This window comes from Oncorhynchus nerka, linkage group LG14 (assembly GCF_034236695.1).
Source record: "Oncorhynchus nerka isolate Pitt River linkage group LG14, Oner_Uvic_2.0, whole genome shotgun sequence".
Lineage (NCBI taxonomy): Eukaryota > Metazoa > Chordata > Actinopteri > Salmoniformes > Salmonidae > Oncorhynchus > Oncorhynchus nerka.
In genome coordinates, this window is record NC_088409.1 from 24354542 (window position 1) to 24382033 (window position 27492).

General features: G+C 47.3%; 1 protein-coding gene across 3 annotated transcripts in view; it reads right to left on the reverse strand.

Moving 5' to 3' along the window:
• LOC115119648 (carbonic anhydrase 14-like) overlaps positions 1 to 21381 on the reverse strand; it is a 28049-nt gene extending 6668 nt beyond the window's left edge. For 2 of the 3 annotated variants that reach the window (XM_065027807.1, XM_065027805.1), the window contains exons 1-8: positions 20830 to 21381; positions 19340 to 19360; positions 12180 to 12359; positions 8423 to 8568; positions 6601 to 6696; positions 6299 to 6377; positions 5733 to 5890; positions 5422 to 5545 (exon numbers count right to left, since the gene is read on the reverse strand). In XM_065027807.1, the coding sequence (XP_064883879.1) occupies positions 5422 to 5545; positions 5733 to 5890; positions 6299 to 6377; positions 6601 to 6696; positions 8423 to 8568; positions 12180 to 12359; positions 19340 to 19360; positions 20830 to 20902 (877 nt within the window). In that variant the 5' untranslated portion in view covers positions 20903 to 21381. The remainder of the gene's footprint in view (positions 1 to 5421; positions 5546 to 5732; positions 5891 to 6298; positions 6378 to 6600; positions 6697 to 8422; positions 8569 to 12179; positions 12360 to 19339; positions 19361 to 20829) is intronic. The other variant, XM_065027806.1, reaches the window with a different exon arrangement.
• Positions 21382 to 27492: the final 6111 nt, after the last annotated feature.

The window sequence follows — 27492 nt, forward strand, 5'->3', positions numbered from 1 at the left end:
ATGCCCTTCCTGCTGATGCTACTGTTAGGTACAAGGCTAGCCCGCCCCATGCCCTTCCTGCTGATGCTACTGTTAGGTACAAGGCTAGCCCGCCCCATGCCCTTCCTGCTGATGCTACTGTTAGGTACGAGGCTAGCCCGCCCCATGCCCTTCCTGCTGATGCTGCTGTTAGCTACGAGGCTAGCCCGCCCCATGCCCTTCCTGCTGATGCTACTGTTAGGGTACAAGGCTAGCCCGCCCCATGCCCTTCCTGCTGATGCTACTGTTAGGTACAAGGCTAGCCCGCCCCATGCCCTTCCTGCTGATGCTGCTGTTAGGTGCGAGGCTTGCCCGCCCCATGCCCTTCCTGCTGATGCTACTGTTAGGTACGAGGCTAGCTCGCCCCATGCCCTTCCTGCTGATGCTGCTGTTAGGTACGAGGCTAGCCCGCCCCATGCCCTTCCTGCTGATGCTGCTGTTAGGTAAGAGGCTAGCCCGCCCCATGCCCTTCCTGCTGATGCTGAAGTTAGCTACGAGGCTAGCTCGCCCCATGCCCTTCCTGCTGATGCTGAAGTTAGCTACGAGGCTAGCTCGCCCCATGCCCTTCCTGCTGATGCTGCTGTTAGGTACGAGGCTAGCCCTTCATGCCCTTCCTGCTGATGCTACTGTTAGGTACGAGGCTTGCCCGCCCCATGCCCTTCCTGCTGATGCTACTGTTAGGTACGAGGCTAGCCCGCCCCATGCCCTTCCTGCTGATGCTACTGTTAGGTAAGAGGCTTGCCCGCTCCATGCCCTTCCTGCTGATGCTGCTGTTAGCTACGAGGCTAGCCCGCCCTATGCCCTTCCTGCTGATGCTACTGTTAGGTACGAGGCTAGCCCGCCCCATGCCCTTCCTGCTGATGCTGCTGTTAGGTACGAGGCTAGCCCTTCATGCCCTTCCTGCTGATGCTACTGTTAGGTACGAGGCTAGCCCGCCCCATGCCCTTCCTGCTGATGCTGCTGTTAGCTACGAGGCTAGCCCGCCCCATGCCCTTCCTGCTGATGCTGCTGTTAGCTACGAGGCTAGCCCGCCCCATGCCCTTCCTGCTGATGCTGCTGTTAGGTACGAGGCTAGCCCGCCCCATGCCCTTCCTGCTGATGCTACTGTTAGGTACGAGGCTTGCCCGCCCCATGCCCTTCCTGCTGATGCTGCTGTTAGCTACGAGGCTAGCTCGCCCCATGCCCTTCCTGCTGATGCTGCTGTTAGCTACGAGGCTAGCCCGCCCCATGCCCTTCCTGCTGATGCTACTGTTAGGTCGAGGCTAGCCCGCCCCATGCCCTTCCTGCTGATGCTGCTGTTAGGTAAGAGGCTAGCCCGCCCCATGCCCTTCCTGCTGATGCTGCTGTTAGCTACGAGGCTAGCTCGCCCCATGCCCTTCCTGCTGATGCTGCTGTTAGGTACGAGGCTTGCCCGCCCCATGCCCTTCCTGCTGATGCTACTGTTAGGTACGAGGCTAGCTCGCCCCATGCCCTTCCTGCTGATGCTGAAGTTAGCTACGAGGCTAGCCCGCCCCTTGCCCTTCCTGCTGATGCTGCTGTTAGGTACGAGGCTAGCCCTTCATGCCCTTCCTGCTGATGCTACTGTTAGGTACGAGGCTAGCCCGCCCCATGCCCTTCCTGCTGATGCTGCTGTTAGCTACGAGGCTAGCTCGCCCCATGCCCTTCCTGCTGATGCTGCTGTTAGGTACGAGGCTAGCCCGCCCCATGCCCTTCCTGCTGATGCTGCTGTTAGCTACGAGGCTAGCCCGCCCCATGCCCTTCCTGCTGATGCTACTGTTAGCTACGAGGCTAGCCCGCCCCATGCCCTTCCTGCTGATGCTACTGTTAGGTACAAGGCTAGCCCGCCCCATGCCCTTCCTGCTGATGCTACTGTTAGGTACAAGGCTAGCCCGCCCCATGCCCTTCCTGCTGATGCTACTGTTAGGTACGAGGCTAGCCCGCCCCATGCCCTTCCTGCTGATGCTGCTGTTAGCTACGAGGCTAGCCCGCCCCATGCCCTTCCTGCTGATGCTACTGTTAGGTACAAGGCTAGCCCGCCCCATGCCCTTCCTGCTGATGCTACTGTTAGGTACAAGGCTAGCCCGCCCCATGCCCTTCCTGCTGATGCTGCTGTTAGGTACGAGGCTTGCCCGCCCCATGCCCTTCCTGCTGATGCTACTGTTAGGTACGAGGCTAGCTCGCCCCATGCCCTTCCTGCTGATGCTGCTGTTAGGTACGAGGCTAGCCCGCCCCATGCCCTTCCTGCTGATGCTGCTGTTAGGTAAGAGGCTAGCCCGCCCCATGCCCTTCCTGCTGATGCTGAAGTTAGCTACGAGGCTAGCTCGCCCCATGCCCTTCCTGCTGATGCTGAAGTTAGCTACGAGGCTAGCTCGCCCCATGCCCTTCCTGCTGATGCTGCTGTTAGGTACGAGGCTAGCCCTTCATGCCCTTCCTGCTGATGCTACTGTTAGGTACGAGGCTTGCCCGCCCCATGCCCTTCCTGCTGATGCTACTGTTAGGTACGAGGCTTGCCCGCCCCATGCCCTTCCTGCTGATGCTGCTGTTAGCTACGAGGCTAGCTCGCCCCATGCCCTTCCTGCTGATGCTGCTGTTAGCTACGAGGCTAGCCCGCCCCATGCCCTTCCTGCTGATGCTACTGTTAGGTACGAGGCTAGCCCGCCCCATGCCCTTCCTGCTGATGCTGCTGTTAGGTAAGAGGCTAGCCCGCCCCATGCCCTTCCTGCTGATGCTGCTGTTAGCTACGAGGCTAGCTCGCCCCATGCCCTTCCTGCTGATGCTGCTGTTAGGTACGAGGCTTGCCCGCCCCATGCCCTTCCTGCTGATGCTACTGTTAGGTACGAGGCTAGCTCGCCCCATGCCCTTCCTGCTGATGCTGAAGTTAGCTACGAGGCTAGCCCGCCCCTTGCCCTTCCTGCTGATGCTGCTGTTAGGTACGAGGCTAGCCCTTCATGCCCTTCCTGCTGATGCTACTGTTAGGTACGAGGCTAGCCCGCCCCATGCCCTTCCTGCTGATGCTGCTGTTAGCTACGAGGCTAGCTCGCCCCATGCCCTTCCTGCTGATGCTGCTGTTAGGTACGAGGCTAGCCCGCCCCATGCCCTTCCTGCTGATGCTGCTGTTAGCTACGAGGCTAGCCCGCCCCATGCCCTTCCTGCTGATGCTACTGTTAGCTACGAGGCTAGCCCGCCCCATGCCCTTCCTGCTGATGCTACTGTTAGGTACAAGGCTAGCCCGCCCCATGCCCTTCCTGCTGATGCTACTGTTAGGTACAAGGCTAGCCCGCCCCATGCCCTTCCTGCTGATGCTACTGTTAGGTACGAGGCTAGCCCGCCCCATGCCCTTCCTGCTGATGCTGCTGTTAGCTACGAGGCTAGCCCGCCCCATGCCCTTCCTGCTGATGCTACTGTTAGGTACAAGGCTAGCCCGCCCCATGCCCTTCCTGCTGATGCTACTGTTAGGTACAAGGCTAGCCCGCCCCATGCCCTTCCTGCTGATGCTGCTGTTAGGTACGAGGCTTGCCCGCCCCATGCCCTTCCTGCTGATGCTACTGTTAGGTACGAGGCTAGCTCGCCCCATGCCCTTCCTGCTGATGCTGCTGTTAGGTACGAGGCTAGCCCGCCCCATGCCCTTCCTGCTGATGCTGCTGTTAGGTAAGAGGCTAGCCCGCCCCATGCCCTTCCTGCTGATGCTGAAGTTAGCTACGAGGCTAGCTCGCCCCATGCCCTTCCTGCTGATGCTGAAGTTAGCTACGAGGCTAGCTCGCCCCATGCCCTTCCTGCTGATGCTGCTGTTAGGTACGAGGCTAGCCCTTCATGCCCTTCCTGCTGATGCTACTGTTAGGTACGAGGCTTGCCCGCCCCATGCCCTTCCTGCTGATGCTACTGTTAGGTACGAGGCTAGCCCGCCCCATGCCCTTCCTGCTGATGCTACTGTTAGGTACGAGGCTTGCCCGCCCCATGCCCTTCCTGCTGATGCTGCTGTTAGCTACGAGGCTAGCCCGCCCTATGCCCTTCCTGCTGATGCTACTGTTAGGTACGAGGCTAGCCCGCCCCATGCCCTTCCTGCTGATGCTGCTGTTAGGTACGAGGCTAGCCCGCCCCATGCCCTTCCTGCTGATGCTGCTGTTAGCTACGAGGCTAGCCCGCCCCATGCCCTTCCTGCTGATGCTACTGTTAGGTACAAGGCTAGCCCGCCCCATGCCCTTCCTGCTGATGCTACTGTTAGGTACAAGGCTAGCCCGCCCCATGCCCTTCCTGCTGATGCTGCTGTTAGGTACGAGGCTAGCCCGCCCCATGCCCTTCCTGCTGATGCTGCTGTTAGCTACGAGGCTAGCTCGCCCCATGCCCTTCCTGCTGATGCTGCTGTTAGGTACGAGGCTTGCCCGCCCCATGCCCTTCCTGCTGATGCTACTGTTAGGTACGAGGCTAGCTCGCCCCATGCCCTTCCTGCTGATGCTGAAGTTAGCTACGAGGCTAGCCCGCCCCTTGCCCTTCCTGCTGATGCTGCTGTTAGGTACGAGGCTAGCCCTTCATGCCCTTCCTGCTGATGCTACTGTTAGGTACGAGGCTAGCCCGCCCCATGCCCTTCCTGCTGATGCTGCTGTTAGGTACGAGGCTAGCCCTTCATGCCCTTCCTGCTGATGCTACTGTTAGGTACGAGGCTTGCCCGCCCCATGCCCTTCCTGCTGATGCTACTGTTAGGTACGAGGCTAGCCCGCCCCATGCCCTTCCTGCTGATGCTACTGTTAGGTACGAGGCTTGCCCGCCCCATGCCCTTCCTGCTGATGCTGCTGTTAGCTACGAGGCTAGCCCGCCCTATGCCCTTCCTGCTGATGCTACTGTTAGGTACGAGGCTAGCCCGCCCCATGCCCTTCCTGCTGATGCTGCTGTTAGGTACGAGGCTAGCCCTTCATGCCCTTCCTGCTGATGCTACTGTTAGGTACGAGGCTAGCCCGCCCCATGCCCTTCCTGCTGATGCTGCTGTTAGCTACGAGGCTAGCTCGCCCCATGCCCTTCCTGCTGATGCTGCTGTTAGGTACGAGGCTAGCCCGCCCCATGCCCTACCTGCTGATGCTGCTGTTAGCTACGAGGCTAGCCCGCCCCATGCCCTTCCTGCTGATGCTACTGTTAGGTACGAGGCTAGCCCGCCCCATGCCCTTCCTGCTGATGCTGCTGTTAGCTACGAGGCTAGCCCGCCCCATGCCCTTCCTGCTGATGCTACTGTTAGGTACAAGGCTAGCCCGCCCCATGCCCTTCCTGCTGATGCTACTGTTAGCTACGAGGCTAGCCCGCCCCATGCCCTTCCTGCTGATGCTACTGTTAGGTACGAGGCTAGCCCTTCATGCCCTTCCTGCTGGTGCTGCTGTTAGCTACGAGGCTGTTGGTTGTGTTAGAGAACCCCCCGACCTAATGGGAAGGATGAGAGGATGGTCCGGTCGTTAAGTGGTTGGGGTGTACGGTAGTTGTCCTGCATGACGACGCGGTCAGCGTCCTCCTTACTGGCATACAGCACTGTCTTCAGCTTCATCAGCTGAGGAAGAAGGGAGGACAGAGAGGAAGAGAAGAGGAAAGAGAGAAGTAAAGAGGGGAGGAAGAGAGGAAAGATGGTGAAGAGGAGGAAGACAAGAGGGAAGAGGGGGAGAAAAGAAGAGGAGGACATAGTGATGCTTTGAATTCAAGCATAAGTATATCACCATCACACACACACCTTCCCTCACCTGTGTGTGTGAGATTTTGACGGTCTCTGTGAAGAGGGTCCAGAGGACACTCTGGAAGCAGGGAGGAGTGGTGAGAGAGCCATTGTATCGGTAGTACCGCCCCAGGTCAGAGGGCAGGAGGGACTGGACATCAAAGGCTGGGATGGACACACTCTGACCTGACCACGGAGGGAGGAATGGAGGGGTGGATGGACAGATGAAAGTTAAAGGAGATGTACAGTGTTTGACTCCTGGAGTGGTGCTGTTTGGCACTTGCATAAGAAATCAGAGAATCCCCATAAACTACTGTAGTCGTGGTAACATTGCTAGAAGGTAGCTGTAGTAATAATGCTGATTGGTTAAGGTGTACTTTGATTAAGCTACCTGGGGCGGCAGGTAGCCTAGTGGTTAGAGTGTTGGACTAGTAACCAAACGGTTGCAAGATCGAATCCCCGAGCTGACAAGGTAAATATCTGTCATTCTGCCTCTGAACAAGGCAGTTAACCCACTGTTCTTAGGCTGTCATTGAAAATAAGAATTTGTTCTTAACTGACTTGCCTAGTTAAATAAAGGTAAATAATAATTACCAGCTGTCTCACCTGCATGTCTGATGCGACCCAGGTAGTTGAGAATGTTCCAAAAGGCCTGGTTAGCCTCCTCACCTGTCTGACAGATCACACATCTTCCCTTTAGGTCAAGTGTGCAGGCTTTACTATACATTCACAAAGCCTTTCTTACTAATCTGGTGATGTGTACATTTTACAACTGAAGAAATAAAATGTAAATAAAGGGAATTTGTAACCTATTGTAAAAATACAACTCTTTTGAAGTATGTAATGTATCCAGTGGTTGATGTGATTGTCAGTTAGTTAAGATGTAACAGTCCTACCTCTATGAGGACTCCCAGGACTGCCAGTCCATCCTGCTGGGTCATAGCCACTGACATGTTAGGGTACAGATCTGAGTTGTAGTGCACCACATGCAGCTACACAGAGAGGGAACATGGTTAGTGTGTGTGTGTGTGTGTGTGTGTGTGTGTGTGTGTGTGTGTGTGTGTGTGTGTGTGTGTGTGTGTGTGTGTGTGTGTGTGTGTGTGTGTGTGTGTGTGTGTGTGTGTGTGTGTGTGCATGGCAGTGTCTAATTTTTAGAAAATCCCTCTTGAGTTTGAATGAAAAGTGCTGCTATATTCGTTTACATAAGGGTCAGATGGGAGAAAGAGAGTGAGGGAGAGGGAATGAGAGAGTGATAGAGAAAGGGAGGGGGGATATGCTGGCTCATTGAAACTCTTTGAGAGGGAGGGAGTAGGGGAGGGTGGAGAGATAAACACTAATTGTTTGTCTTTATGTAATAGTGTGTAACCAGAGCACGGAGCCTCTCCTTCATGTTTTCAAATTCTCACTCTCACAAACTCTCACTTTCTCTCTCTCTCTCTCACTGTCCCTCCCTCTCTCTTCCTCTCTCTCTCACTGTCCCTCCCGCTCTCTCTCTCTCTCTCTCTCTCTCTCTCTCTCTCTCTCTCTCTGTGTCCCACCCTTTCGTTCTCTCTCTGTTGGCATACCTGTGCAGTAGCAGATGGACAGGATCTGACTTATTAGTCCAAACTCTCTCTCTCTCTCGCCATCCCTCACTCCATTACCTCTCCACCCATTTTTTGCAGATCTACTGCATGTTCTACATTCCCTTCCCACAGAGAATTGGACAGTGTTTCAAATTCCAAAAGTGTGTGTGTGTGTGTGTGTGTGTGTGTGTGTGTGTGTGTGTGTGTGTGTGTGTGTGTGTGTGTGTGTGTGTGTGTGTGTGTGTGTGTGTGTGTGTGTGTGTGTGTTTTTGGGGTACAGTAAATACACTGCCAACCTGAGAAAGTTGGTTCCCCTTCCTATGTATACTGTAGGTGTTTGAGAGGCTTTTATTTGACATGCTTTCTAATCCTGAAGTCTTTACAACAATTTCAATCAGATTTAATTCCACTCCCCAATTAATTAACATCATTCAAACACTTGTTCTCCAATAACCTTTCTTTTCAAGTTTGTTTTCTCCTACTATGACTAGTGTTAACCATATGAGCTAAGAGTCCAGATTGCTGTTTAGTGTTTCTGTATAATATTTAATGGGATTATAGTATGATTTCTCAACTGAAGTGCTTAATACTGCAATCTACCTGGATATACAGCATGGCACGTACGCATGTCCTTACACATGCAGGCTTCCAGACTCTCACCCACCAACACACCCCACTCCCCACCAACACACCCCACTCCCCTCCAAACACACCCCACTCCCCTCCAAACACACCCCACTCCCCTCCAAACACACCCCACTCCCCTCCAAACACACCCCACTCCCCTCCAAACACACACACACTCCCCTCCAAACACACACACAGTCCCCTCAACAAACACACACACAGTCCCCTCCAAACACACACCCCACTCCCCTCCAAACACACACACACTCCCCTCCAAACACACACACAGTCCCCTCAACAAACACACACACAGTCCCCTCCAAACACACACCCCACTCCCCTCCAAACACACACACACTCCCCTCCAAACACACACACAGTCCCCTCAATAAACACACACACAGTCCCCTCCAAACACACACCCCACTCCCCTCCAAACACACACCCCACTCCCCTCCAAACACACACCCCACTCCCCTCCAAACACACACCCCACTCCCCTCCAAACATACACACAGTCCCTCACTTCTGCAGCGGAGCTCTGACCGTTGATGGTGTGTTCGCTGCCCCCGGCCTCCGGGGCTCCATTGCCCCAGTGCAGGTGCATCTGGACGGCCGTGAACTGCCAGGGCAGCCCCCCTAAACCCATCCAGCCTGGGAGAGGAACCACCACTGTGATGGAGAGAAAGCATGGTTGCTGTAGTTACCTGTATGTATGTTGTTAGTGATGGAGAGAAAGCATGGTTGCTGTAGTTACCTGTATGTATGTTGTTAGTGATGGAGTCAGCATGGTTGCTGTAGTTACCTGTATGTATGTTGTTAGTTATGGAGTCAGCATGGCTGCTGTAGTTACCTGTATGTATGTTGTTAGTGATGGAGTCAGCATGGTTGCTGTAGTTACCTGTATGTATGTTGTTAGTGATGGAGTCAGCATGGTTGCTATAGTTACCTGTATGTATGTTGTTAGTTATGGAGTCAGCATGGTTGCTGTAGTTACCTGTATGTATGTTGTTAGTGATGGAGTCAGCATGGTTGCTGTAGTTACCTGTATGGCTGTTGTTAGTGATGGAGTCAGCATGGTTGTTGTAGTTACCTGTCTGTTGTTAGTGATGGAGTCAGCATGGTTGCTGTAGTTACCTGTATGTATGTTGTTAGTGATGGAGTCAGCATGGTTGCTGTAGTTACCTGTATGTTGTTAGTGATGGAGTCAGCATGGTTGCTGTAGTTACCTGTATGTTGTTAGTGATGGAGTCAGCGTGGTTGCTGTAGTTACCTATATGTTGTTAGTGATGGAGTCAGCATGGTTGCTGTAGTTACCTGTATGTTGTTAGTGATGGAGTCAGCATGGTTGCTGTAGTTACCTGTATGTATGTTGTTAGTGATGGAGTCAGCGTGGTTGCTGTAGTTACCTATATGTTGTTAGTGATTGAGTCAGCATGGTTGCTGTAATTACCTGTATGGCTGTTGTTAGTGATGGATTCAGCATGGTTGCTGTAGTTACCTGTATGTTGTAAGTGATGGAGTCAGCATGGTTTCTGTAGTTACCTGTCTGGTCTGTTGTTAGTGATGGAGTCAGCATGGTTGCTGTAGTTACCTGTATGGCTGTTGTTAGTGATGGAGTCAGCATGGTTGCTGTAGTTACCTGTATGTTGTTAGTGATGGAGTCAGCATGGTTGCTGGAGTTACCTGTATGTTGTTAGTGATGGAGTCAGCATGGTTGCTGTAGTTACCTGTATGTATGTTGTTAGTTATGGAGTCAGCATGGCTGCTGTAGTTACCTGTATGTATGTTGTTAGTGATGGAGTCAGCATGGTTGCTGTAGTTACCTGTATGTATGTTGTTAGTGATGGAGTCAGCATGGTTGCTATAGTTACCTGTATGTATGTTGTTAGTTATGGAGTCAGCATGGTTTCTGTAGTTACCTGTATGTATGTTGTTAGTGATGGAGTCAGCATGGTTGCTGTAGTTACCTGTATGTTGTTAGTGATGGAGTCAGCATGGTTGCTGTAGTTACCTGTATGTATGTTGTTAGTGATGGAGTCAGCATGGTTGCTGTAGTTACCTGTATGGCTGTTGTTAGTGATGGAGTCAGCATGGTTGCTGTAGTTACCTGTATGTATGTTGTTAGTGATGGAGTCAGCATGGTTGCTGTAGTTACCTGTATGGCTGTTGTTAGTGATGGAGTCAGCATGGTTGTTGTAGTTACCTGTCTGTTGTTAGTGATGGAGTCAGCATGGTTGCTGTAGTTACCTGTATGTATGTTGTTAGTGATGGAGTCAGCATGGTTGCTGTAGTTACCTGTATGTTGTTAGTGATGGAGTCAGCATGGTTGCTGTAGTTACCTGTATGTTGTTAGTGATGGAGTCAGCGTGGTTGCTGTAGTTACCTATATGTTGTTAGTGATGGAGTCAGCATGGTTGCTGTAGTTACCTGTATGTTGTTAGTGATGGAGTCAGCATGGTTGCTGTAGTTACCTGTATGTATGTTGTTAGTGATGGAGTCAGCGTGGTTGCTGTAGTTACCTATATGTTGTTAGTGATTGAGTCAGCATGGTTGCTGTAATTACCTGTATGGCTGTTGTTAGTGATGGATTCAGCATGGTTGCTGTAGTTACCTGTATGTTGTAAGTGATGGAGTCAGCATGGTTTCTGTAGTTACCTGTCTGGTCTGTTGTTAGTGATGGAGTCAGCATGGTTGCTGTAGTTACCTGTATGGCTGTTGTTAGTGATGGAGTCAGCATGGTTGCTGTAGTTACCTGTATGTTGTTAGTGATGGAGTCAGCATGGTTGCTGGAGTTACCTGTATGTTGTTAGTGATGGAGTCAGCATGGTTGCTGTAGTTACCTGTATGTATGTTGTTAGTGATGGAGTCAGCATGGTTGCTGTAGTTACCTGTATGTTGTTAGTGATGGAGTCAGCATGGTTGCTGGAGTTACCTGTATGTATGTTGTTAGTGATGGAGTCAGCATGGTTGCTGTAGTTACCTGTATGTTGTTAGTGATGGAGTCAACATGGTTGCTGTAGTTACCTGTATGTATGTTGTTAGTGATGAAGTCAGCATGGTTGCTGTAGTTACCTGTATGTTGTTAGTGATGGAGTCAGCATGGTTGCTGTAGTTACCTGTATGTATGTTGTTAGTGATGGAGTCAGCGTGGTTGCTGTAGTTATCTATATGTTGTTAGTGATGGAGTCAGCATGGTTGCTATAGTTACCTGTATGTATGTTGTTAGTGATGGAGTCAGCATGGTTGCTGTAATTACCTGTATGGCTGTTGTTAGTGATGGAGTCATCATGGTTGCTGTAGTTACCTGTATGTTGTTAGTGATGGAGTCAGCATGGTTTCTGTAGTTACCTGTATGTATGTTGTTAGTGATGGAGTCAGCATGGTTGCTGTAGTTACCTGTATGTATGTTGTTAGTGATGGAGTCAGCATGGTTGCTGTAGTTACCTGTATGTATGTTGTTAGTGATGAAGTCAGCATGGTTGCTGTAGTTACCTGTATGTTGTTAGTGATGGAGTCAGCATGGTTGCTGTACTTACCTGTATGTATGTTGTTAGTGATGGAGTCAGCATGGTTGCTGTAGTTACCTGTATGTATGTTGTTAGTGATGGAGTCAGCGTGGTTGCTGTAGTTACCTATATGTTGTTAGTGATGGAGTCAGCATGGTTGCTATAGTTACCTGTATGTATGTTGTTAGTGATGGAGTCAGCATGGTTGCTGTAATTACCTGTATGGCTGTTGTTAGTGATGGAGTCATCATGGTTGCTGTAGTTACCTGTATGTTGTTAGTGATGGAGTCAGCATGGTTGCTGTAATTACCTGTATGGCTGTTGTTAGTGATGGAGTCATCATGGTTGCTGTAGTTACCTATATGTTGTTAGTGATGGAGTCAGCATGGTTACTGTAGTTACCTGTATGGCTGTTGTTAGTGATGGAGTCAGCGTGGTTGCTGTAGTTACCTGTATGTTGTTAGTGATGGAGTCAGCATGGTTGCTGTAGTTACCTGTATGTATGTTGTTAGTGATGGAGTCAGCATGGTTGCTGTAGTTACCTATATGGCTGTTGTTAGTGATGGAGTCAGCATGGTTGCTGTAGTTACCTGTATGTTGTTAGTGATGGAGTCAGCATGGTTGCTGTAGTTACCTGTATGGCTGTTGTTAGTGATGGAGTCAACATGGTTGCTGTAGTTACCTGTATGGCTGTTGTTAGTGATGGAGTCAGCAAGGTTGCTGTAGTTACCTGTATGTTGTTAGTGATGGAGTCAGCATGGTTGCTGTAGTTACCTGTATGTCCGTTGTTGTAGAGGCTGAAGGGTTTGTTGCCGTGCTGGCTATAACCGAGGGGGGTAAGAGGGCTCAGGCTGGGGTCATACTGGGTCTGGACCGTTGCCATGTCAACCGGAGACTGGGCCTTACCACCACAGTCTGGGAAGTAATCCGCCCACTTGGACTGGCCTACTGAACCTGAGGGGGAGGAGGAGGGAAGAGAGTGACCAAAACATGACACATCTTGTGACACTCTATCAGTGATGTACGACACACATTAAGGATGGCCAGTCAGTCAGCAGGCCTTTTCTTTTGTAATATTTCATATTGACCTCTTGATTTATTCCATGACCATTTTCTGTGGAAAACAGAAGATAAGTTGGGGGTCCATCCTGCTCATCCTCTCTTCACACTCCCCCCCTATACTTGACCTGCTCTAACTAACGACTAATGAGCATCATCACCCTGACTAACACACACCCAGACACACAACACACACACATATACGGTACACACACAAACACACTTACACACACACGCACACACGCACAGACTCACATCATTATCCCAGAAACCCTAGACCCACTCCAATTTGCATACCGCACCAACAGATCCACAGATGATGCAATCTCTATTGCACTCCACACTGCCCTTTCCCACCTGGACAAAAGGAACACCTATGTGAGAATGCTGTTCAACACCATAGTGCCCTCAAAGCTTATCACTAAGCTTAGGACCCTGGGACTAGACACCTACCTCTGTAACTGTATCCCCCTAGACTTACTGACTGGCCGCCCCCAGATGGTAAGGGTAGGTAACAACACATCCGCCACGCTGATACTCAACACTGGGGCCCTTCAGGGTTGCGTGCTCAGTCCCCTCCTGTATTCCCTGTTCACTCATGACTGCACGGCCAGGCACATCTCCAACACCATCATTCAGTTTGCTGATTACACAACAGTGGTAGGCCTGATCACCGACAACGATGAGACAGCCTATCGGGAGGAGGTCACAGATCTGGCATTGTGGTGCCAAGACAACAACCTCTCCTTCAACGTGATCAAGACAAAGGAGATGATTGTGGACTACAGGAAAAAGAGGAACGAGCACGCCCCCATTCTCATCGACGGGGCTGTAGTGGAGCAGGTTGAGAGCTTCAAGTTCCTTGGCGTCCACATCATCAACAAACTAACATGGTCCAAGCACACCAAGACAGTCGTGAAGAGGGAACGACAAAAACTATTCCCCCTCAGGAGACTGAAAAGATTTGCATGGGTCCTCAGATCCTCGAAAGGTTCTACAGCTGCGCCATCGAGAGCATCCTGATGGGTTGCATCACTGCCTGTTATGGCAACTGCTCGGCCTCCAACCAAGGCACTGCAGAGGGTAGTGCGTATGGCCCAGTACATCACAAGGGGCCAAGCTTCCTGCCATCCAGGACCTCTATACTAGGCGGTGTCAGAGGAAGACCCTAGAAATTGTCAAAGACTCCAGCCACCCTAGTCATAGACTGTTCTCTCTGCTACCGCATGGCAGGTGGTACCGGAGTGCCAAGTCTAGGCCCAAGAGGCTTCTAAACAGCTTTTACCCCCAAGCCATAAGACTCCTGAACAGCTAATCAAATGGCTACCCAGACTATTTGCACAGGCAAAATTCTAGAGGAAAATGTATTTTAGTCTGCTTTCCACCAGACACTTGGAGACAATAACCTAGAACACAAGGTCAAATCTACAGAATCCTAGAGGGAAATGTATTTTAGTCTGCTTTCCACCAGACACTGGGAGACAATAACCTAGAACACAAGGTCAAATCTACAGAATCCTAGAGGGAAATGTATTTTAGTCTGCTTTCCACCAGACACTGGGAGACAATAACCTAGAACACAAGGTCAAATCTACAGAATCCTAGAGGGAAATGTATTTTAGTCTGCTTTCCACCAGACACTGGGAGACAATAACCTAGAACACAAGGTCAAATCTACAGAATCCTAGAGGGAAATGTATTTTAGTCTGGTTTCCACCAGACACTGGGAGACAATAACCTAGAACACAAGGTCAAATCTACAGAATCCTAGAGGGAAATGTATTTTAGTCTGCTTTCCACCAGACACTGGGAGACAATAACCTAGAACACAAGGTCAAATCTACAGAATCCTAGAGGGAAATGTATTTTAGTCTGCTTTCCACCAGACACTGGGAGACAATAACCTAGAACACAAGGTCAAATCTACAGAATCCTAGAGGGAAATGTATTTTAGTCTGCTTTCCACCAGACACTGGGAGACAATAACCTAGAACACAAGGTCAAATCTACAGAATCCTAGAGGGAAATGTATTTTAGTCTGGTTTCCACCAGACACTGGGAGACAATAACCTAGAACAAAAGGTCAAATCTACAGAATCCTAGAGGGAAATGTATTTTAGTCTGCTTTCCACCAGACACTGGGAGACAATAACCTAGAACACAAGGTCAAATCTACAGAATCTTAGAGTTGCTTACCAAGAAGACAGTAAATGTTCCTGAGTGGCCTAGATACCATTTTGACTTAAATCTACTTGAAAATCTAAGGCAAGACCTGAGAATGGTTGTCAAGTAATGATCAACAACCAATTTGACAGCTTTAAGAATTTGAAAAGAATAATGGGCAAATGTTGCACAATCCAGGTGTGGAAAGCTCTTAGAGACTTACCCAGAAACACTCACAGCTGTAATGGTTGACAAAGGTGCTTCTACAAAGTATTGCCTCAATACTTATATAAATGAGATATTTCTGTATTTCATTTTCAATAAATGTTCAACAATTTCTAAAAACATGTTTTCACTTTGTCATTATGGGGTATTATTATGTGTAGATGGGTGAGAAAAAAGTGTATTTAATCCATTTTGAATTCAGGCTGTTACACAACAAAATGTGAAATATTTCAAGAGGTATGAATACTTTCTGAAGGTAGCATTGTACTTTTCATGTACTGTAACATACTTTTGTCCAGCTAATAGCCTAACCACCGGTCAAGCAATATTATGGACTGAAAGTTCAAATCTTGTTGCTGCAGGATTACTTTGCTACAACAATACTGGTCAAATTAAGATCCTACATCTGTATGGAGTATCAGAATGTTAGAATACTGGCTGGTGTGTGTGTGTGTGTGTGTGTGTGGGGGGGGGGGGGGGTGAGAGAGAGAGAGAGAGAGAGAGAGAGAGAGAGAGAGAGAGTGTGTGTGTGTGTGTATACAGGAGTGTAAAGTCAGTGGTCAGTCATGCGTGCATGATGAGGTGGTGTATTATATTCACAGTGGTGAGCGCGCACACACACACACACACACACACACATCCTTTCTCATTACTGATTGGAGGGGAGAGAGAAAGTGGAGCAGAGAGAGGGAGACTGATGGGTGCACAGAGAGACATTCTTGGAACAGAGAGAAAGAGAGAGACAGGGGTAGAGGGGATTCAGACTAGAGAGACTGAGGGAAAACAGGAGAATGGGTCGGAGAGGTGGAATAATAAAAGGACATGTAGAGAATGGAACATCTGAAAAAGAGAGTGACAAGCAAGAGGAAGATTTTGAATGTGAGAGTAGTCAGAACAGAGGAGAGGGGTGATGGTAGTAAAGGACAGGGGCATGAGCACAACTTAGACTCAAACCAGCACAATTACAAGCCTTTCAAGACAATCAAAAACAAGTATTCAACAATGCCATGGTATAATTAAGCAATAAGGCCAGAGGGGGCGTGGTATATGACCAATATACCACGGCTAACGGCTGTTCTTAGGCACGGCGCAACTATACCACAAAATCCCGAGGTGCCTTATTGCTATTATAAACTGATTACAAACATAATTAGAACAGTAAAAAAAAATATCATACCCATGGTATAAGGTCTCATATACCACGGATTTACACCAATCAGCATTCTGAGCACGAACCACCCAGTTTATAACAGTTAATAATACCGAATACACAGAGGGTTAATTCAGATCTCAATGTGAGGTCTCCTCCCCAACCCTCAGGGTGCTCTAGCCTGCTACAGAGGTCAGAGCTCTACTCTCCATGCTACTGTTAATCAATGTGAGGTCTCCTCTCCAACCCTCAGGGTGCTCTAGCCTGCTACAGAGGTCAGTGCTCTACTCTCCATGCTACTGTTAATCAATGTGAGGTCTCCTCTCCAACCCTCAGGGTGCTCTAGCCTGCTACAGAGGTCAGTGCTCTACTCTCCATGCTACTGTTAATCAATGTGAGGTCTCCTCTCCAACCCTCAGGGTGCTCTAGCCTGCTACAGAGGTCAGTGCTCTACTCTCCATGCTACTGTTAATCAATGTGAGGTCTCCTCCCCAACCCTCAGGGTGCTCTAGCCTGCTACAGAGGTCAGTGCTCTACTCTCCATGCTACTGTTAATCAATGTGAGGTCTCCTCTCCAACCCTCAGGGTGCTCTAGCCTGCTACAGAGGTCAGAGCTCTACTCTCCATGCTACTGTTAATCAATGTGAGGTCTCCTCCCCAACCCTCAGGGTGCTCTAGCCTGCTATAGAGGTCAGAGCTCTACTCTCCATGCTACTGTTAATCAATGTGAGGTCTCCTCTCCAACCCTCAGGGTGCTCTAGCCTGCTACAGAGGTCAGTGCTCTACTCTCCATGCTACTGTTAATCAATGTGAGGTCTCCTCCCCAACCCTCAGGGTGCTCTAGCCTGCTACAGAGGTCAGTGCTCTACTCTCCATGCTACTGTTAATCAATGTGAGGTCTCCTCCCCAACCCTCAGGGTGCTCTAGCCTGCTACAGAGGTCAGAGCTCTACTCTCCATGCTACTGTTAATCAATGTGAGATCTCCTCTCCAACCCTCAGGGTGCTCTAGCCTGCTATAGAGGTCAGAGCTCTGCTCTCCATGCTACTGTTAATCAATGTGAGGTCTCCTCTCCAGCCCTCAGGGTGCTCTAGCCTGCTACAGAGGTCAGTGCTCTACTCTCCATGCTACTGTTAATCAATGTGAGGTCTCCTCTCCAACCCTCAGGGTGCTCTAGCCTGCTACAGAGGTCAGTGCTCTACTCTCCATGCTACTGTTAATCAATGTGAGGTCTCCTCTCCAACCCTCAGGGTGCTCTAGCCTGCTACAGAGGTCAGTGCTCTACTCTCCATGCTACTGTTAATCAATGTGAGGTCTCCTCTCCAACCCTCAGGGTGCTCTAGCCTGCTACAGAGGTCAGTGCTCTACTCTCCATGCTACTGTTAATCAATGTGAGGTCTCCTCCCCAACCCTCAGGGTGCTCTAGCCTGCTACAGAGGTCAGTGCTCTACTCTCCATGCTACTGTTAATCAATGTGAGGTCTCCTCTCCAACCCTCAGGGTGCTCTAGCCTGCTACAGAGGTCAGAGCTCTACTCTCCATGCTACTGTTAATCAATGTGAGGGGATCCTTTCTACATTAGTTCTATACCTACACACACACTCTGTCTCTCCACTCCACCCTAGTGTTTATCTGCAGTGGGCTCAGGGGGATTTTACTTTCCTAGGGGGATTAGAGAGAGACTTTTTACACCATCACTATCTCCCCAGCTACCACAAAAGAAGTTCTGCAAACCATATTTTTGTTAGAGCTTGGTGAGAGCGTGGTTGTCTTATGGTTATTTTGCGTACAATCTACCCACAACTTTCTGGGAATGGTGCAGGATAGTTGCTTAGCTTTGGATCGTTCTCAGCGTATTTTAGGAACTTCACAAAAAACATTATTTTCTTGGTATTTCATTACTTTAAAGGCACAATCAGCAGTTGCAACATCCCTTTTTGGATGTCTAGTTTTGATTTACATTTGGTTGAGTTGCCAACTAATGTGAATTAAACATGAAATCAACTAAACATTTTCATTGGATTTAGGTTAAAAGTTGGGTAAAAAAAATACAAAATGGCCTTATGTTGATGACTCAACCAGTTTTTGCCCAGTGGGAAGGAACCAGAGTAAAACTTTATCAGAACCTCCCTGCAACATAAAATAAACTTTCCCAGAACAGGCCATTTTTTAACTTACGTTTAAAAAACGTTCAATTTTTCTTGTCAGAAAACATATGGCATCGTTCCCATAACCAATGTCAAACCAAAAACATACGTTCCCACAACTTCCAAGGAACCAAATGTGCTAGCTGGGCCTACACACACACACACACACACACACACACACACACACACACACACACACACACACACACACACTCCCCTCCCCCGGCCTGTACCTCTAAGCCGTCCTCTATCCCCCTCCTTGCCCACCGCCCCCAAAAAAGGAGAAAAACTTGTCCTGCAGCTCCACAGTTGGTTGTCATGGAAGTACCCATGGTTACAACGGAGAGAATATTCCGTCATTCTGACCTGCTCTACCTCTCATAGCGCTGCCACTGTCCCCAATGTGGATGGGAACAATGCCACACACACACACACAGACACACAAAATGCCATACAAAGAGCCGCAGTGCCTGTGAGCGAGCCAGCCACAGAATGCTACAGATCCCCTCACACACACCAACACAACACAACTCCCACATCACCATTTACTTGAACAGTATATCGCGTCCTATAGAACACAGAGAAAAACATCACCATGTGGTGATGCCATCTAGCCCTGGACACAGGCTCTGGTTTGAGGACATACTGTACACTTCTGTACTTTATGTGAATGGAAAAGCTCTGTGTGAACTTAGTGTACACACTACCACTCTGTATGCATTCACTAAGGGCCCTTCAGGTCTACAGAGTCATTGTCCACATGATAGGCAGGCAGTGTATCTCAGCCTGGACAGTACAATTAACACACAGGGTTATTGTGTGGTGTAACAATGCTGCTGAAACACGTCTTTCAAACTCTTCATCCTCCTCGTGCACCTGCCACTTCTCTCGTTTTCCTCCCCCTCTCTAGCTCTCTTTCCCTCTTCTGCACCCCCATTTCCCTCCCTCTCTCCATCCCCCACTCATCGTTTCTGTTTCTCCCATGCAGAGAGAGAGAGAGAGAGAGAGAACGTACAGTAGGGGAGCTGATGTATAAATGACAGACAGACAGAGAGTATACTGTGGTATTTGTGTAGTGTTTAGTGGCAGGGATAATATTCCTACTGTGATGTACACTTACTTTATGAGTTATAATAACATAGTTAGAAATCAACTTGAAGGCCTTTTGGTTTATTGAGAGAGATGTTCTTACCCGTGTACGTCCAGTACGTCACTGAAAGAGGGGAAATAAAATCACGTTTCTTCATTGTCATTCTCACAACAACACATTACAGCAGTTATCAACAATTATATTCAGTATTACAACATTCACCAAAGTATTCAACATATTGTCAGCAAGTGACATTTTCAATATGAACAGGTGTCATTGAAAAGTGAAATGATATCTCTGTAAAAATATATATGCTATATACAGTATATCTGAACTACTATATACAGTATATCTGAACTGCTATATAAAGTATATCTGAACTACTATATACAGTATATCTGAACTACTATATAGAGTATATCTGAACTACTATATACAGTATATCTGAACTGCTATATACAGTATATCTGAACTACTATATACAGTATATCTGAACTACTATATACAGTATATCTGAACTACTATATACAGTATATCTGAACTGCTATATAAAGTATATCTGAACTACTATATACAGTATATCTGAACTACTATATAGAGTATATCTGAACTACTATATACAGTATATCTGAACTGCTATATACAGTATATCTGAACTACTATATACAGTATATCTGAACTACTATATACAGTATATCTGAACTGCTATATAAAGTATATCTGAACTACTATATACAGTATATCTGAACTACTATATAGAGTATATCTGAACTACTATATACAGTATATCTGAACTGCTATATACAGTATATCTGAACTACTATATACAGTATATCTGAACTACTATATACAGTATATCTGAACTACTATATAAAGTATATCTGAACTACTATATACAGTATATCTGAACTACTATATAGAGTATATCTGAACTACTATATACAGTATATCTGAACTGCTATATACAGTATATCTGAACAACTACATCCAGTATATCTGGACTACTATATACAGTATATCTGAACTACTATATATAGTATATCTGAACTGCTGTATACAGTATATCTGAACTACTATATACAGTATATCTGAAATACTATATACAGTATATCTCAACTACTATATACAGTATATCTGAACTACTATATACCATATATCTGAACTACCACTATACTGTTCCTTGTTCAACTACTGATTCTACTGCCACTATTCTACTGTTATTACTACTGCTACTAGTTTCTTCAACCACCACCTGCACCACCGGCACCACCACCGGCACCACCACCATAACCCCCACCACCATCACTACCGCCAACACCACTACCCCCACCGCTGCACTCTAAGAAAAAAAGGTGCTATCTAGAACCCAAAAGGGTTCTTCGGCTGTCCCCATAGGAGAACCCTTTGAATAACACTTTTTGGTTCCACAGAGGAACCCAAAGGGGTTCTATCTGGAACCAAAATGGGTTTTACCTGAATCCAAAAAGGGGACAGCTGAAGAACCCTTTTGGAACCCTTTTTTCCAAGAGTGTACTACTACAACAACAAACAATAACCAAAACAAACCATCTTAAGGCTGATGTAGGTCTTACCGGCGGCGCCTGTGGTAGTTGTCCATTGCCAAAACACAAGTAATAGAGGCAGAGAGAGACCCACCAAGTCCATGTTAGCCCTCCTCTCCCATACACAACCACAGATGAGCGGACAGACAGAGAGATAGAGAGAGAGAGACAGGGGCTCCTGATCCAACCTGCTACAGCTCTCTAAATTAGCTCAGAGTGTGTGCGTTACACACTGGGTCCCCTCTATCATTCAAAGTAGCAGTTTAGGTCTCAGTAAAGTAGAGATGGAGAGGGAAAGAGTGATTGAGTGAGAGAGAGAGCCAAGAGAGAAAGAAAGGAAGAATGCAACGGGTGGACAAGTGAGTGGGCATGAGTCCAGTGTTGGGCACTGAAAAGCTTAGTGACAAAACAGAGAGAGAGAGAGTGAGAAAGAGAGAGAGAGAGAGAGAGAGAGAGAGAGACAGACAGACAGACAGACAGACAGACAGACAGACAGACAGACAGACAGACAGACAGACAGACAGACAGACAGACAGACAGACAGACAGAGAAAGAAAGAGCGAGAGGAGGAGAAAGAGGGAGGGAAAAATGAAAGAGTGAGTGAAGAGGGAGAATTAAAATAATAGTGGAGTATAGAGAATGGGGAGAGTGGAGGGGGTTGGAGAATTTGTGTGAGTGAAAGAGTGCTAGAGAAAGAGAGATAGAAAGAGAGGGAGCATGAGTGAGTGAAAGAGTGAGAGGGGGTAGCCGGACGTGTTGCTAAACTCTGTCTGGGTTTGTTGATGTATGAGCTTGGAACAAAAGTAGACTAATCCATCCATTGGTAATCTAGATAACTCCTGTACATCGGTGAGAAAGTGGGCATGTTGGCGCGTGTGTGTATGTCTTATTTGTTTGTTTTCAGTTTAATGCAACACTAATTTCTCAGAACAAGCTGTCATTAGCGTTTGCATGAAGCACTGGGCAGCAGGACAGATTATGACAGAGTGAGACAGAAGTAGGCAGAGGGAGGGATGGGGAGGAACAGACCTGCTTTAGGACCCAGAAGGATGGGGAGGAACAGACCTGCTTTAGGACCCAGAAGGATGGGGAGGAACAGACCTGCTTTAGGACCCAGAAGGATGGGGAGGAACAGACCTGCTTTAGGACCCAGAAGGATGGGGAGGAACAGACCTGCTTTAGGACCCAGAAGGATGGGGAGGAACAGACCTGCTTTAGGACCCAGAAGGATGGGGAGGAACAGACCTGCTTTAGGACCCAGAAGGATGGGGAGGAACAGACCTGCTTTAGGACCCAGAAGGATGGGGAGGAACAGACCTGTTTTAGATCCCAGAGGAATGGCTACTCTGCTCCGCTGTCTTCAAGTTAAAAAAAAAAAGGTCCTTTAAAGAGTAGAATGAAGTTGCCCATAGGCACTAATCTAAAGTCAGTTCTGAGTTTCCCCCCTAACACTTAGGCTACTTAGGTTAGCATTTGGTGAAGATACACTGATCCTAGATCTGTGCTTAAGGCAACCCCTATCTGGTGCCAGATTGTCTTCTCCATGACCAATATACTAGTGTTTGATAAGAGAGGAATAACCCACATCCAAAGCAACGACTACAGGCCTGAACTGTTACCTTGGGAGCGGTGACACACACACATATAGATTCATGCTACACACACACACTGCTGCTACCAGACTCTTATTTACTGTTACTAATACTGACCCATTTAAACACTTGGCCCCAAATCCCCCTTTCCCTGATGTGTAAATATTGTACTATAAATTGTGCCTTCCTGTATACTTGTGCTAAAAATGTATTATGTTCTACTGAGCCATTTCCTTTGTGTTCGTATTATTATGTTTTATTATTTATTTTTCGTGTTGGATTGTCGAGACGGAACCTGCAAGTAAGCATTTCGATGGACGGTGTATATCGATGTATCGTTAAATAAAGGCTAAATAACAACAAAAAATACATACAACTAATAAAACGTGAAACTTGAAAGTGAGAACAGACCCCTCAAGCGCTGGTAAGTGGCAAGAACAACAGTGTTTCGTCGTGCGCAGCATCAACAGGACATTTGTACAATGTATGCAAATCCTTGACGCATGAAAACAATTGTAGACGCCAGGGGGAGCCCTATTCACACAATATTGTGGATGGAGTTCTATCAACAATAGAATGGTCACTTCGGGTCCTCTCTGTTTTGCCAAGAAATGTACATATTTTAAAACATATCTGCTATTTGCATATTATATTTGGCGGGAGATATTATTTCCACAAAACCACTGAATATGGCTAGCATATTGCTATATATAATGCTGACCACAAGTCTGTTGTTGTGAGATATGCACAATTGGTTTGGGACAAAATATTTGGACGTTTTCTATTATGTCTATGTGTTGTCTTGATAGGCGTAAATTCAACAACTAGGCCTAGAGCTAAAGCCTATAACTTTTCATCTCTCGTATCAACGGTATTTTACTTTTTACAACGCTTATTAAAAATAACCTACATCCTTTCCTCTTCCAATTTGCGCTCAGCACTGTGTAGTTGGCCGTTCAAACGTGCAACCATTGAAAAATGTTATGCAATTGCCATGACCGCTAACAGCTTTCTATTGGCTCGGCAACATCGTAGGGGGCGTGACAAATACCTTTCTCCCTATTCCATTGGTTACACATTATAAAGGGGGCGTGGCCTATTGGCTTCATTCACAAATTTCCGCTTGAGCGCCTCTTGTTCATGAGCGCGAGGAACTTAAAGGACCCGGTACATCTTCAAGGCGACACGTTTCCCGATCAGCAGTGTGTGTTTGCCCTCCATTAGTTTATTCATGCCGTCGTTATCATATCATCAGAACACAGACATGAAATAGATAACATTCCTGTGTGTTCTCTTTTTGCCAAACTGTTGTTATGGAATGTGGTCTCCCACAGCCAAACAATGTGCAGGTGCCAGGTGCAGACCACGTGAGAACACAGCCTGGAGAGAGAGAAGGCTAGTTAGTGTCTGATGTCCCCCTCTAGTCCTCTGGCTTGGCTGTCTAATAGGAGCCTGATACAGCACTGTTAAACTGGGATAGAGAGGGAAGGGGAGGAGATGTGCAGTTTACATAATCCTTCTGTATAGCGTTCCTCCATGAGGTATACTACAAAGCAAATCAACTTGTCTAAATATTCTGAAATAACTTTTACATTTAAAAAGAAAAGATAAACTTGAAATGGGCATGGTCGAATTGACTTAACAACAAATAACACATATCTAAGTTTAGCTTCCTTAAAGAACCATAAAATCAACAGTACTTTCTGGCTATTTATCAAAGTTAGCTGGCTAACTGCTTTGTAGTATCCTTCAGGTTTATCAGTTTACTGGTGTCTGATCTGTCACTACCCTCACTGACCTGGCCTCTAGTCCTACCTACAGACACCCACCACACCTTTACCACACATATCCTTCAGGTTTATCAGTTTACTGGTGTCTGATCTGTCACTACCCTCACTGACCTGGCCTCTAGTCCTACCTACAGACACCCACCACACCTTTACCACACATATCCTTCAGGTTTATCAGTTTACTGGTGTCTGATCTGTCACTACCCTCACTGACCTGGCCTCTAGTCCTACCTACAGACACCCACCACACCTTTACCACACATATCCTTCAGACAGACCTTTTACAACAACAACGGACGTAAACTCATCGCACCCAAAATGTGACACGTACGTGCATCAACGTTCTACAGTCATGGCGTCTCAGCCTTTTCTAACCAAGGAAGTTTTCTAGGTTCCAGTCTTTCTAGTTTACTTCTCAAGCTCTGACCCTCTGGCGTATGTTAGTTCCCATGAGTCACAGTCAGCTTGTATTCCACCCATACCTGTGCTCTTCTCCATTACTTACACCATTAATACACATTGTATAGGGCTACAGAACCCAGAACAGAACAGCTTTACTACACTGGAACTCTCATGTCACAGGGAGAACACCTGTCACTCAACCAGTTGTCCTGTCATCTTTCACCCTGGCCTTTCCCCTCCTGTCAGCCACCCAGTCATCTAGAGTAGAAATAGAAAAAGATGAGATTATATCAAAGATTTTCATATTGACTGATCTGATATCACTGATCACTTTCTGGCATAGCACCCAGCTAAAGAACATTTATCCAGGAAACACTTCTGTAACTCGTCTCTCTACTATGTTATTGAACTTTAACACAATCAGTCATCAGCACCTAGCGAGGCTCCAACTCAAGGTCTGTAGAGCCTATTGGAACTCACTGCCCCCGGTTGAGAATGCCTGAAAACACACAGACCATAGATATGGGGGAACGGTGGAGAGGGGGTGGGTAGAGAGGGGGAAGGGTAGAGAGGGGATGGGTAGAGAGGGGAAGGGTAGAGAGGGGATGGGTAGAGAGGGGGAAGGGTAGAGAGGGGAAGGGTAGAGAGGGGATGGGTAGAGAGGGGATGGTAGAGGGGGAAGGGTAGAGAGGGGGAAGGGTAGAGGGGAAGGGTAGAGAGGGGGAAGGGTAGAGAGGGGGAAGGGTGGAGAGGGGGAAGGGTAGAGAGGGGAAGGGTAGAGAGGGGATGGGTAGAGGGGGAAGGGTAGAGAGGGGGATGGGTAGAGGGGAAGGGTAGAGGGGGAAGGGTAGAGAGGGGGATGGGTAGAGGGGGGAGGGTAGAGAGGGGATGGGTAGAGAGGGGGATGGGTAGAGAGGGGGAAGGGTAGAGAGGGGGATGGGTAGAGGGGGAAGGGTAGAGAGGGGGAAGGGTAGAGGGGGAAGGGTAGAGAGGGGGATGGGTAGAGGGGGAAGGGTAGAGAGGGGGATGGGTAGAGGGGGGGGCATTGTTGGGAATGAGAGAGATATTTTCCTTTTAGTACTTTATTTGCACATCGTTACAACACTGTACATATATTTGAAATGTCTCTATTCCTTTTGAACTTTTGTCAGTGTAAAGTTTACTGTTAATTTTATATTGTTTATTTCACTTTTGTTTATTATCTATTTCACTTGCTTTGGCAATGTAAACATATGTTTCCCATGCCAATAAAGCCCTTTTAATTTAATTGAATTAAGAGAGAAAGAGAGAGATCAGGAGAGGTAGTGGGTGGTCATACTCGTCAGCACCAGTGAACCCTGTGAAGGGGAGGATCACTGAGTTCATTCTGCTTTGGAATGTATGGAGGAGGAAAGCCCTTGTATTGACTTAGGACCTCACGTTAGCCTATATATACACACTCAATAACCCACCATCATAAAGGACCTCACGTTAGCCTATATATACACACCCAATAACTCACCATCATAAAGGACCTCACGTTAGCCTATATATACACACCCAATAACTCACCATCATAAAGGACCTCACGTTAGCCTATATATACACACCCAATAACTCACCATCATAAAGGACCTCACGTTAGCCTATATATACACACTCAATAACTCACCATCATAAAGGACCTCACGTTAGCCTATATATACACACTCAATAACTCACCATCATAAAGGACCTCACGTTAGCCTATATATACACACCCAATAACTCACCATCATAAAGGACCTCACGTTAGCCTATATATACACACTCAATAACTCACCATCATAAAGGACCTCACGTTAGCCTATATATACACACCCAATAACCCACCATCATAAAGGACCTCACGTTAGCCTATATATACACACCCAATAACTCACCATCATAAAGGACCTCACGTTAGCCTATATATACACACCCAATAACTCACCATCATAAAGGACCTCACGTTAGCCTATATATACACACTCAATAACCCACCATCATAAAGGACCTCACGTTAGCCTATATATACACACTCAATAACCCACCATCATAAAGGACCTCACGTTAGCCTATATATACACACCCAATAACTCACCATCATAAAGGACCTCACGTTAGCCTATATATACACACCCAATAACTCACCATCATAAAGGACCTCACGTTAGCCTATATATACACACCCAATAACTCACCATCATAAAGGACCTCACGTTAGCCTATATATACACACTCAATAACTCACCATCATAAAGGACCTCACGTTAGCCTATATATACACACTCAATAACTCACCATCATAAAGGACCTCACGTTAGCCTATATATACACACCCAATAACTCACCATCATAAAGGACCTCACGTTAGCCTATATATACACACTCAATAACTCACCATCATAAAGGACCTCACGTTAGCCTATATATACACACCCAATAACCCACCATCATAAAGGACCTCACGTTAGCCTATATATACACACCCAATAACTCACCATCATAAAGGACCTCACGTTAGCCTATATATACACACCCAATAACTCACCATCATAAAGGACCTCACGTTAGCCTATATATACACACCCAATAACTCACCATCATAAAGGACCTCACGTTAGCCTATATATACACACCCAATAACTCACCATCATAAAGGACCTCACGTTAGCCTATATATACACACCCAATAACTCACCATCATAAAGGACCTCACGTTAGCCTATATATACACACCCAATAACTCACCATCATAAAGGACCTCACGTTAGCCTAAATATACACACCCAATAACTCACCATCATAAAGGACCTCACGTTAGCCTATATATACACACCCAATAACTCACCATCATAAAGGACCTCACGTTAGCCTATATATACACACCCAATAACTCACCATCATAA